The 13,097-nt window shown below is 33.6% G+C and overlaps 1 protein-coding gene across 1 annotated transcript in view; it reads left to right on the top strand.

The window, feature by feature from the left end:
- LOC145305336 (uncharacterized) overlaps nt 1–13,097 on the top strand; it is a 137,517-nt gene that overhangs the window by 108,339 nt on the left and 16,081 nt on the right. The window contains exons 32-38 of the mRNA XM_080146953.1: nt 428–535; nt 767–1,000; nt 1,300–1,428; nt 5,273–5,464; nt 7,208–7,467; nt 11,203–12,231; nt 12,578–12,646. Coding sequence (XP_080003079.1) covers nt 428–535; nt 767–1,000; nt 1,300–1,428; nt 5,273–5,464; nt 7,208–7,467; nt 11,203–12,231; nt 12,578–12,646 — 2,021 coding nt within the window. The remainder of the gene's footprint in view (nt 1–427; nt 536–766; nt 1,001–1,299; nt 1,429–5,272; nt 5,465–7,207; nt 7,468–11,202; nt 12,232–12,577; nt 12,647–13,097) is intronic.

The following is a 13,097-nucleotide window of genomic DNA, read 5'->3' as shown; positions in this document are numbered from 1 at the left end:
CAGATATTAAAGTAGCAAAAAAAATTTAATAATAAACTTTTGAGATTTCATATATAAAATTTACATAAAGATAAACATATTCAAAAAATGTTCTTCTAGCTTCAATAATAAGAAAATTATAGCCATTTGAAATTTAAAAAAGCAGAGATTTTTGGTGTAAAATATAAAAAAAGTTATAGCCGGATATCCGGCCGGATAGTTTCAATATCCGTTATCCGGCCACACCGGATATCCGGCCCAACCCTAGTCTTGGGTACTTATTTTATTTAGGTAAGTACTCAAAAAGTTAGTTTTATTAATGGATTTTAGAGGGAAATATAATTTCTATGTATATGTTTAAGGTTTGTATGTCTTTACATGAAAGGACAGTAATCTTATTTTTTACTTTTAAAAGACATCAGTTTTCATGCAAACTATTTTTGTTTAGTTGAAGCAACAGCAATTTGAAGAGCAACAGCTGATGCACAAACAAAGGCAGCTGGAGATTCAACGCCAACAGTATGCCATCAGACAACAACAACTTCAACAACAGCAGGTGCAGTAGTGGTATTTAGGGGAGGGAGGGGACATCGGCCTGTTTATTACACTAAGCCCCAAAGTTTTATGAGACCGTACCTTATTGGTTGGCTCATCATTTTTAATTGAATTTTGATTGGATGTAGCTAGCATCAAGTGGCTCTCTATCGAAAGGGGTGTGGAAGTCCAAAAAAAAGCTTAAAACCATCTAAAAACAAAATAGCCTAAAACTGTTTTTTTCTTATTTTAGCAACAGCAATTACAACAACAACAGTTAGCTGCTCAGCAGAAGGCTCAGCAAGAGCAACAAATGAGATTAGCTGCGCATCAGCAGCAACAAATTCAGCAGCAGCGACAGCAGCAGTTGGCCAGGCAGCAACAGCTGGCAGCACACCAACAGAGGATCCAACAACAACAGCAGTTGCAGCAGCAGCAACAGTTGCAAAGACAGCAACAACACCAAGAACAGCTTAGACAACAGCAGGTTAGAATAACATGTAAAATATAAAGAGAGAATGGAATTATTATTACTTGGATGTTACACCAAATTTTCATGTTTCAAAAAGTGATTCTCCCATCTGGCTAAAATATCAATACCATCATCTATCCCCCTTCCCCTATCCCCTCTCCCCTACTACTTGACGAACGAACTGACCAATAAATGAGGTTCGTTTTCATTAGAGAGTCAGACGGATAAACAGAAAGATTGACAAAGAATATACAACAGAAAGTTTAATTTTTATTTTAATATAAATCAAAGGTTAATACAATCCTTTTTTCAAGGCTAATGCTGCAAATTACAACAGCCAATCCCGTCAAATGATTCAGCAGAGATTGCTGCAAAAACAGCAACAAGGAATGCACAGTATTACACCTCAAATTACAAGTCAAATTCAACAAAATGTACAGCAGGTAAAGAAAGATTAACTTCGAAGGATCAGCTGTTTTAAAATAACCCCATGAACTTATTGTGAATAACACACAAAAAAGTGCTCAGTCATTGGCCTTTTTTGCCGTCTTCTGTTGTACAAAGATAGTTTTGCTATTATTAAAAGATTTTGGGTAACATATCTTCATTTTTTGCTTAAGCAGCTTTTAGTAAAACAAAAGGATAATGTATTATACTTAAATACTGAAAAATCATGTGTAGCATCGAATTACAAATATTTTTTTTACAAATTATAAAATTAACACCAGTTTTATTAGCCCACGCCTTCGACCTCTTTGGGCTAACAAAACTGGTTTTATTCTCATAATTATTATATTTTGATAAAGCTGTCTATAATGCGGTGCAAGAAAAACCTATTATACAAATAATTCATTGTACAACATACGATATCATTATACTTAGTATTTTTATATTATATTTATTATTAATAAAGAATATATAGGTAATACAACAATAATATATTTTTGCATCAACATTAAAGAATTGCATTAAAGCTAATAAAATATACACAAATAAGATAAAATTAAATATCAAGTTATCATAATACATCAACAAATTAGATAAGTAAATTATCATTTAAATTCCACCCATCTGAACTAGTATAATAATGTAAGTGATCAAAGTGCCAGTCAAAGACACCAGCAGTCCTCTGTTCACATCATAAAATCCTTCAGCTGATACAGGGCCAAGTAGCTCAAACTTTGCGATGTATGATAGCAGTATTGGCCTACACTCTTCTGGTACTGTTTGGTAGTGTGTCCTGTATGCAAATTTAAATTAACAAAATTAAAACACATAAACTTACACTAAATCAATCGATACAATGAATTTGCTTTGAAAACTAGCAATTTGTCAAGTCTTAAATTAAGAATTTCTAGTGTGTGATTGAGTCTTTAATAGATCTGCATTTATGCTTCCAGCTCAAAACATTCAACTAAAGCACAGGAAATATTTAAGTTACTACTATAAAATTTTGAAAATGTAACAATAAATATCATGAATCAGTTTAAAAGGTAAAATCAGACAAGGTGCTATGGAGACAGTTTTCTCTATAAAGTTTTTCTTTATAACAATGTCACTATTTCTTACAAATATCCTACAGTACTTCTCTATTTTTAACTACACTGACAGAAAAACCTTTAGTGATTATGCATTCATTATAAAAATTAAATCAATCATTAGCAATTTACTTACCACATGATGTTTATGAGTTCAAGTCTAATCTGATCAACGTCATCAGCTGCCAATGCAAGATAAACTATGATTAACATAAGTTCTATGCACCAAACTATATAGCTAGTTACCGATAAAATATTCTCAGTACTCGACATCCCTATTGTAATAAAAACAAAGAAGATAAGAACAATAGTAAGAAGAGTAAATATCAAGAATAATCCTAGACTAACAGATTCTTTGAACATGATATGATTCTGTAGTTGGGTCTTGAACACTTGCATGCAGTAATTCTTTTCTTCTTGATCTTCAATCAATTCAGTGGCATTCTCCATCTTGCTTTGTCCCACTGAGACACAGCAGCCAAAGAAGAATAAATAAGAGAATACTAAAGATTGAGATATAAAAGTGTTGAAGAGGAACACAGTTAATACTAATGTCTCTACCACTGGTGTGTCACTTGTAAATTTGGAAAATGTTGAACCCACAAAACTAATCCATGCAGTAGAAATTACTGCTAACATTATCAGCATTAACTTTTTCCAAACTGGCCCTAGAAATATCAAAGATTCAGTTTACACTGTTTTTTGTGTGTTGTGATAGTAAAAACATTAGGAAAAGATATATATTTTTCTTGACAGATGTGTACCTATTGTGTATTGTTGTAAAAAACGGAGACACAATTTTTAAAAAAATATTACCATTTATTGTGGGATCATGTAGCATATTTGGAAAACTCGTTTGAAGCATGTAGTTCAAAAAAGGACACATTGTTCCAAGAAACAAAAATGAAATGTCAGTGATTATTGTAATAACATTATCAGATTTGAAGTTTTGGATAACAAAATAGCTCCAGTAGTAGGCAAAAGTTCCTAAGCTAAGTATTAGGACATCTAATATACCTACAATAATCAACTGGAAAGTTGATGTAGGGATGAAACCAATGATACTCAGAAATTTCAAAAATTTTGGATAAATATTGAATTTCATTTTTGGTGTTTCCTCGCTTAATTTGTACATATTACTAGTGTAACCTGATCATTATTTAAATTATAACATTGGTATAAAACAAATATTGGGGAAAGGTACATTTGTTTAAGGGGGGGGGGGGGTTTAATGCAACCATCTCGTAATCAGTGAACAAATGGCACTTAGAATTCGAATTTCCATCTGAAATTTTGCATGAGTATTCCTTTGTAGGTATATTTTCCATAAATCAAACAAAAAGTTGGAAAAGTATTGACTAATGGCTGGCGACTCAGCCGTTTTGCCATTTTTTGGATATCTATATTGCAAATTAGTCACGAAACCTATCTCCACATATTACTCTTTTCCACTAATTTAAGTACTACTTAATTTCATGTTTGGCAATATGCCTCCCCCCCCCCTCACAAAAAAAAATCATAAAAGCAAGGGGAAAGTAACCACAGAGATAATATTAATATTCTTTATTAACTTTTAATAATTGGGGTTTACACTATCCTTTGTTGATGTATGGGGAGGACTGCCTTTTTTTTCTTAATCCACCCCCTACAGAATTCCTGTGAATAATGGGATGGGACAATGGGTATAATATTCTTGTTTTGCCAACTCAGATCTTAATTTACCCCCTTCAGAATTACTGGAGATAAAGGAATGGTACAGTGTATCTAAAATTGTTAATTGGAAACTATAACCAATGAAACTTTTCTCATTTTGCCTTCTTGATAATTTAAAAACTACCTGGTAGAAAATTAAAATTCTTTCAAATATATGCAGTTTAAGCTATGAACAGAAATAATGTGCAGTTTACTAAATTTAAGTTTAAATGCAATTCGTGCAACTACCCCTTTGGTTTCAAAGGTTATTGAGGTAAAACTTGCAAATTGAATTATTTGCCCGTTGTCCCATCCCAATATCCCTGTGCACACGCTTAGAACCAATAAAGTGAAAAACTATGTTGGAACACAAACATTAATTTTATTGGAGGAAAAGCAAACTTGATAATTATTCTGTTAACAGTAATTTTATTGAAAACTTATAAGTGTATAATATAATTATACAATATTACTAGTTGCTTCAACCAAAAATTACAATCTTAATTATATTTTTTGTTAAAATCAAATGATGAAAAAACTCGAAAGGAAAATTTCCCTGGAAGTTATTACCCACCCTCCTAAGGTCTTGAAAAATATACACACAAAGCCATCTTATCTCCTTTGTAATTGTATGTTAATAAGCTAAATAGTTGGGAATTTTAATAGAAAGAATGGCTGATGCCCGTTGACTCTAGGGCAGCTCATAATCTCCCTTGATTATTTGTTAATGAGATTTAGAAGGGCAATTGATTAAAAAACTTATTACAATAGAATTAGACGTATAGGGCGTAACCAATAGTTATCTATAAATTTAAGTAACAGTATGTCTGTGTGTCTTTCTATCTGATTGTTTTTACCGAAGGATCTTGTTTACCGTTAAACCGATAAGGGGTTGTTACTTAACAAAGTAGCTTCTCATAAGTCCTGAAAGGTACCACCGCCCTTTTGCCATAAGAGAAATCGCCATAAGTGCCCCTAGAGACGTAACCTGCTTCAAGATTAATAAGTAATTTAAAGAATAACGAGTGGCCGTATCAATAAATAATGAAATATTTAGATGGAAAGAGAGAGGCTAAGTGTAGAGGCGTGGGAACACCAGAAGCGGCTCGAGGCCCAACAGCTTGCCGCCAAAAAGCAGCAGGAAGCGGCGGCTCTGCTGGCGGTTAAGCGGCAACAAGAGGAAGCCGCGGCCAAGATAAGACAAGAGCAGGATCAAATTTGGCGGCAAATAAGTGAACAACAAGGACAGGTAATTCATATTCAGTATGGCTTCAATACCTATTAATATCCGCTGTATTATAACCGGTTTTCAGCCATACTGAAAAATCATGAGTAGCATCGTAATACAGACAATTTTAAGGAATGATAAAGTAAAAATTATAAAATTAACCCCAGTTTTGTTAGTTTAGGGACTTGGCCCTTTGGATCTAACTTAACTGGTTTTAACCTTATAATATTTCATTTTAATATCCGCGGAAAGCTGTCTATAATACGATGCGATAAATAATTATAGTATAGTAGCTAACAGAGATGACAAGTATGACAACATGCATAAAAGTGAAGCTCGACAAATCGGTCAGATAAGACAGACTAACGTACATTGAAAAATATCTTTATCAAACTTACTTAGAAACATTATGATTGATATTGATTTTTATATGTTGAGACTAATTTATTATTTACACCTATACTCTGAATCTGATTATATCATAATACCCAATGCTCCTTGCAATCCATATTCCAAAAAAAGTGATTTTATAAATAGATGTGCAAGATCTTGAATATATTATAATAAAGTATAATGCCATTAGAACTTATTTTCAGTATTTTTTTTGCATTACACAATGACATAAAATCATTTTTGATGTACAAAACCTAAGAAAAGTTTAAATTATCTTAAAATTACAAAAGAATAACCCTACTTTTTTTTTACTGGGAAAATTATTTTTTTCGTACTTTAAAACACACTTTTAGGATATCTATAATACAAAGTAGCTTGATGTCTGACCGTCTGTCCGTCTGTCTGTCTGTCCCTTAAGATCTCGGTAACCACTGAACCGATCGGATTCTACTCTTCAGGGAATATACCTACTGGTTCTGTGGTGGTTTCAGGCTGTTTTCTAGGGGGTGGGACACACCCAACCCCCCAAAAATAAAAAACCCAACCCCCCAAAAATTTTCTTTTACATTTTTTGTAAAATCTCAGTAACTGCTGATCAAATTGGGCTCTACCCTTCTGGGAATATACCTACTGGTCCTCTGGTGGTTTTAAGCTATTTTCTTGGTGGGTGGGACACCCCAACCCCCCCAAAAATAAAAAAATCCTCACTTCCAAAATTTTTAATTTTTTTAATTTTTGTAAACAAAAACCAGTAATTGGGGTGGGGGAACCCCACTGCAACATGGGGCGAAGCCCCCATGAATCCTCCCCCCCGAAAAAAAATAAAAATATTTTTTTTTAAATTTAAATTTTTGTGTATGCGAACAACCTAGGTTTAATTTTTACGAATTGAAATTTTTGTGTATACGGCAAACAAATTGGGTTAAATTTGTACAAATCAAAATTTTTGTGCATAGAGCGCACAACCTGGGTTTAATTTTACCACAGAGTAATTAAACAAAGAATATTTTTTTTGAATATTTCTATTAAGAAGGGTTGACTTCCCATAACTATATAGGGCGAAGCCCCTAGAGGCTAGGGGCGAAGCCGCTAGTACATATGTATATAAAACAAGAAATACAAATAATTGACATAGGAAATTAATTTTAATGTTTACTTATGTAAAAAGTTATTTCGCATAGTTTTACGTTTATTACAGTGAAGCCTGTTGAACAAATACATAATTTGGGATACAAATGTTTTATTTTAGGTTTACGATTTTTTTAATTGTCGAAAAGTATATAATAGCCTATTCTCAAAGTACAACTAATACGGGTCAACTTGTACTTAGAGTAGCTTCGCTGCCGAAACTTTCTATTACATTTTACCTAGGACGTACAGCCGCAAGAACAAAAATATGCAGATGTTCTACGACAACAAGAACAAAAAAATGCAGAGCAAGAACAAACACAACAAGAACCACAGGCAGCAAGCGAGGAAGCGACGCCAGTTGAACGCAAATATTCGGAGGTTTTGCAGCGACGACAAGAAGCTGATGCAAGCGCCGGACAAAGCAGCAGTGATGAGCAAACAGCGGCGACTGCGCCTGCTACGGCTGCTTATTCTGAAACAGAACAACATCCATATTATAGGTTGGTTTTTATTCAATTGTATGTAATTAAGTTATACCTATTACGAATAAGAACTATTTTATTTTAAAATACTTTATTATAAGGATAGAAAAATAACTGTAATACTGAGTTTTCGGTTTTGATTACTCATCAATAAAAGCATTAGTAGGGTAGTAAATACAAAATTAAATTCTTTTTTAAAGCGAAGCTTTTCTATAATTAGGATTGGTCCGTCCGTCCGTAACGGATAGCTTTTTTCGTTAATTTAGGCATGTTAGAATTGTCCTATCGATTTCAAATTTTGCATGGTGATTCTTTTAATAGTTAGGTACGATTTAGAAAGCGTAGCTACTCTATAATCATCACCAAAATGTCCGTACGTTTATTTTAAATATGTTGATTTTTTTTACTTTTTTAACAACAAATTTTTTATGTGATCTAATCATCCGATTGATCTGATTGGTATATTCAGACTGGCCAGAGTGTACGTTTTGTACGTTACGCATCGAATCTGTGTACGTTCTGGACGTTATTTTGATATGTGTACGTAACGTATTTTGAAATTTGTATTTTTGTACGTTTTACGTTTTTTTAAAAAATAATAAGAATCAAATATTAGCAGAAAAGTAATTTGTATGTTTTGTACGAAAATTTTTGCAAAAACAATAGGTGTATTATTTAAATAAATTCAATAATATCTTCAATTTTCATAGAACAAAAATATGTATGTAAATTATGCATATATGTTATTAGAACTTATAGTTTAAATTTATGGATTTGAAATATATGTCCTATAGATATAGTTTAAACTATTGAACAGAAAGAGATATGCAGTTGACTAAATTCAAGTTTAAATGCATTTCATGCTACTACCCCTTTAATAGATTTTACGATAATTTTTTTCAAATTCTTTATATACTTGGGGTAAATTTTCCGAGATATCATATGGTGCACAGTGTAGGATTAAGAAGTCTTATTTTTTGGTATCTTCAGTTTTTAAAGAATAAGAATCAAATATAAGTATAAAAGTATTTGTATATTTATTTGTATTTGTACAAAAAGTATTACAAAAATAGTATATTATCTATAATGCAAAGTAGAATGATGTCTGTCCGTCTGCTTGTCCGTCTGTATATCAGAAGCTTAATATCTCAGTAACCACTGAACCTTTTGTGCTCTACTCTTCATGGAATATACCTAATAGTCCTGTGATGGTTTTTGCTATTTTCTTTGGGGGAGGGACACTTAAAGCTTTTTACTTTCTACTAGGATTAGAGGCTTCGTATCCCTCTTTTATAGAATCGTTTGTTGGAAATTTATCAAAAAAAATATAAAAAAATATTGTGATTATTTTTTTCATTTAGGCTTCGCCCCAGGGTGCGGTGGGGGTTCCCCCACCCCGCTGATTTGCATTAGTTTACAAAAATAAATTGAGGGGTGGTTGATTTTTTTTTTTTTTGGGGGGGGGGGGGGGTGGGTTTCCCACACTCTAAGAAAATAGCCTAAAACTACCACAGGACTAGTAGATATATTCCCTGAAGATTAGAATTTAGAACCCAATCTGTTCAGTGGTTACCAAGATCTTAAGCTTTAGACAGACAGGCTTTAATTTACTTTGTATTAAAGACTAGTATTTTCTGAGATCTTTAGCAATAGACAAAATAACCCTATATCCTATTATATGTTTATCCAATAAATCCTTTTTTTTCTGTAACAAAGAATCTCGCTAACTACTGAACTGACATGATCTTTGTGAGGTTGTAGGCTATTAGCATCAGACAAAAAACTTACTACTTTATTTAATAGAATATACTTAGTACGTAATAAGTCAGTTTATTTGTACCGAAGGTTCTCGCTAACCGCTAAACCGATATGGTTCTCTTTTACAGGGTAGCTTCTCATAGGTCCTGGGAGAGGGTACAACCACCCTCCCAAGAGAAACTACTCTTAGAAAAAATCACAGCCCTTCCCCTATTTTTTCTTTCTTTTTAAAATTGAAATCAGAAATGGGGGTGGTCTACTCCCACTTCCCTCACTAAAAAAATTATTAGCGAAGCTACTCTATAATCACTTTGTCAGTCCGTCATGCTATCGGAGAATCGTGATTTTCTCGGCTCCTGTTTTTTGATTGAATAAGTTCACATTCTACATATTTTCATTGAGATTTGCCTTTTGGTTGGGTGCTAGATCTATTCCTAGATTTTCTTTTTTTCATGGTTTTCTCGACTTCTATTCAAGATAGACGGCTGAAATTTTCAGGGAATAAATAAATTCACTTTCTACATATTTTTAAAAAGTTTCTTTAAGGTTTGTCTATTTGTTGCAGTGCTAGATCGATGCCTAGATGTATAGGTTTTTGTGATTTTCACAACTCATATTCCTGATAGACGGTTGTAATTTTCAGGGATTGTATTAGTTTTCATTCTTAATTCTTCCACTAAATTTCATTGAGATTTGCTTATTGGTTGGGGGGCTGAATTTATTCCTAGATTTTCACGTTATTATATATTTTTAAAATGTTTTGTGATTTATTTAAATAAGTTAAATGCTTATTTTTTACGACACTACTTTATAGTTTATATAGTTCCCAGATTTCCATCCATAACTTTTGAGCTTCGCTACTTAAGGATGTTGTCATCCTTGTTTTTTACTTTTTATTTTTAAATAAAAAAATGGGTTTTTGAATTCAACTTCCCCCCCCCCCCCCTAATCAAGTTCCTCTAGAGGCCTCTAAGGGCGTAGTCGCTGGTCCTTATAATAGGAAATACTTTGTACATAATAACAGAATGTCTGTTTGTTTGAAACAAAGAATCTCGCTAACCACGGAACCGATATGGTTCTCCTTAACAGGATAGCTTCTCATAGGTTTTTGGAAGTTTTATAACTATTTTGGGGAACAGTATCACCATCCACCCTCCCAAGAGAAATTGACTTTAGAAAAAAAACTACCTCCTCCCCCCAAAAATGAATTTTAATTGCTCACTGATTTTAAGTTAATTTTTTTCCAGATGTCTATAAATAACTTTTGAGCTTCGCTACTTATATATGTTGTCATCCATGTTTTTTTTATTGAATTCAACTCTCCCCTCCTCAAGTGCCCCTAGAGGCCTTTAGGAGCGTAGACGCTAGTTCATTTGAATAGAGTAAAAGGATATCTTGTGTCTGTCAGTTCGCTATGGTTCTCCTTTACAGGTAGCTGCTAGTAGACTTAAATGTATTGATAATAGGTAACTAGGAAATTATTTAACTTATTTTTATTAGGAATGTACGTTTTTGTACGTTTTTTTACTTTTTTTTATGTACGTAACGTATTTTTTTGTGTACGTTATGTACGTTTTTTATTTTCAAAATTGGCTGGCCAGTCTGTATATTGATTCCTGGGACAATAAAGTATAATATATTAAGCGAAGCAACTCTACAATCAAGTCCTAAAAATGTAAGTCTGTCCATAAACATTATCCTGAATCAAGCAGTTTTTCAACAAATTTACTTAAATTTTGCTTTGACTCTTATACATTTATATTATGATTATTCAGTTCTGACACTATACAAGTGTTAATGTCTGTTTGTCCTACCGTTTCAGTGCTTCGCTTTTATGGATGTTGTCATCCTTGTTTTTCGAGGACTTGACTATAACTGAATCACTTTATACAATTATGATAGCTATGAAGAAAAAAAAATGCATTCTCTGTCAATTCATATTTTTTGACCGATGGAAACCTTGAATTCAAAATCTTATTATGATATTACTTTCAGATATACCCAACATTTGTATCAGACCACTACATCTGAGGAAAGTGCAAATGTATCAGACCCAACAACACAACAACAATCAACAACATCTGAAGAAGAGTCACAACCTGTACCAACAGCTGAAACTAAATATGCTCATATTTTACAACAAGAACAACAAACTGAGTCAACTACAGTTGAAGTTGCCAAAGAATCAACTGCTGTTGAAAATGCGACAACGGAAAATGAAGAAAATCCGCGCGAAACAAAGTTTTCCCAACAACCAGATTTTAATCAACAACAACAAGATGCAACATCCAGTGCGTCAAATAACTTAACAGCTGAATCTAATAATACAACTGCTGAATCTAATATTACAACCGCTGAATCTAATACTGTAACTGCTGAAAGTTCTCTTTCATCTTTAGAAAAGTTATCTCAATTATCTAGTCAACCAACAACACCTTCTACTAACAAGGAGACAACTAAGGCAGTTGAAGAACCTGTAAAAGTAAAACAAGAACGGACCGACGACGCCACTGAGGCAAGTTCTCAACAACCAGCAGTTAGTACTCCTTCCACAGAAGCTTCCAACACCCCAACAATTGCTACCAATGTTAAACAGGAAAATATGACAAATTCAGAAGAAACTAAAAAGCCAATGTTAGCTCCACCCCCGCTAAAACCCGGCATTATTCGGGCTCCACCCCCTTTACGGCCGATGCGCGGTCCGCCCCCTCTTTCGGCAGGACCTATGGCGCCCCCGCGCCTCATTCAAGCGCCCAACATGCGACAACGCATGCCAAGTTTAGCACGGGGTCCACCGGCTTTAAAAAGATTTGCAACACCTACTTCAGCAACTGCAGCAAGCAGCGCAGCAACTTCAAGCTCTAATACAACTACTACAACAACATCAGAAGATTCGAAGGACAGTTTAAGAGATTTGCTGTTAAAGCCGCCGCCGCCTTTGACTTCTTCCACCAGTGGACCTACGGCCGGCACTGTTCATCATTTGCCCGGACAACGCCCTTCTGACATACCACAGCCTCCAAGGTATATTTTAAAGATACTTTTATTATTGAAAAGGGAATATTCACGAACGAGAGCAAATGATTTTAACCATCTTCTAGCAGTGATTTTGAGTATTTTTGTAGTCTATTTTTAATATAGTTATGTCGACTCAAAACATTAATTTTCACCATGGTTATAAAAACTTAAATGTAAAGCATTTTTTGACAAAATGTTTTGTTTACTTCAAACTTTTGTGTCAAAGCATTTGTAAACATCATCACACCTTTACTTAATTTAGTTTTAAATTGTCATAAAATCAAAAATCCCAAACATGCACAATTTGAGTTCTAAATTCTATTTCTTGTATATTACTTATTTAATTTGTCAGGTTACATCACCCAGGCGGGCCACCTCCTCTACGCCATCGGGCTCAACTAGCTGCTTCTCAACCCCCACGGTAATTACATTTTTTATACATTGGCAGCTAAGATGTCGCGTGTGTGCGGTATTGTCGCTAGCTGTTGAAAAAAAACTTCTTTGGTTACTGAACCAAGAAGATGTACATATGTACATCTTCTTGCTACAATTTTTATAAATTTAGATGACATACAGGGCAAAGTAGTCTTGAACATTCAATATTAATAGATTCAATAAGATGTGCTTTAAGTTTATTTTTAAATTGAATTTTACTGGTCAAATTTTTGATAATATGGCAATCAAAATCATTTTAAATTAAATAATTAATTTGTAATAAAATACTTGGTTCTTTCTCTCAATGTACTTATCAGACACTAAACCTCACCCCCTTCTCCCCCACTATTTTTTTTAGATGAAATGAAAATAACAAGGGAAGTTTTTTGCCTAAGCCTGACCCCTGTGGAGTACCTTTTAGGAAACTGCAAAATACC

This window comes from Acartia tonsa, chromosome 14 (assembly GCF_053477335.1).
Source record: "Acartia tonsa isolate MP-2025a chromosome 14, ASM5347733v1, whole genome shotgun sequence".
Lineage (NCBI taxonomy): Eukaryota > Metazoa > Arthropoda > Copepoda > Calanoida > Acartiidae > Acartia > Acartia tonsa.
Note: the sequence above shows the minus strand (reverse complement) of the source record. Positions and strands in the feature narration are given on the sequence as shown.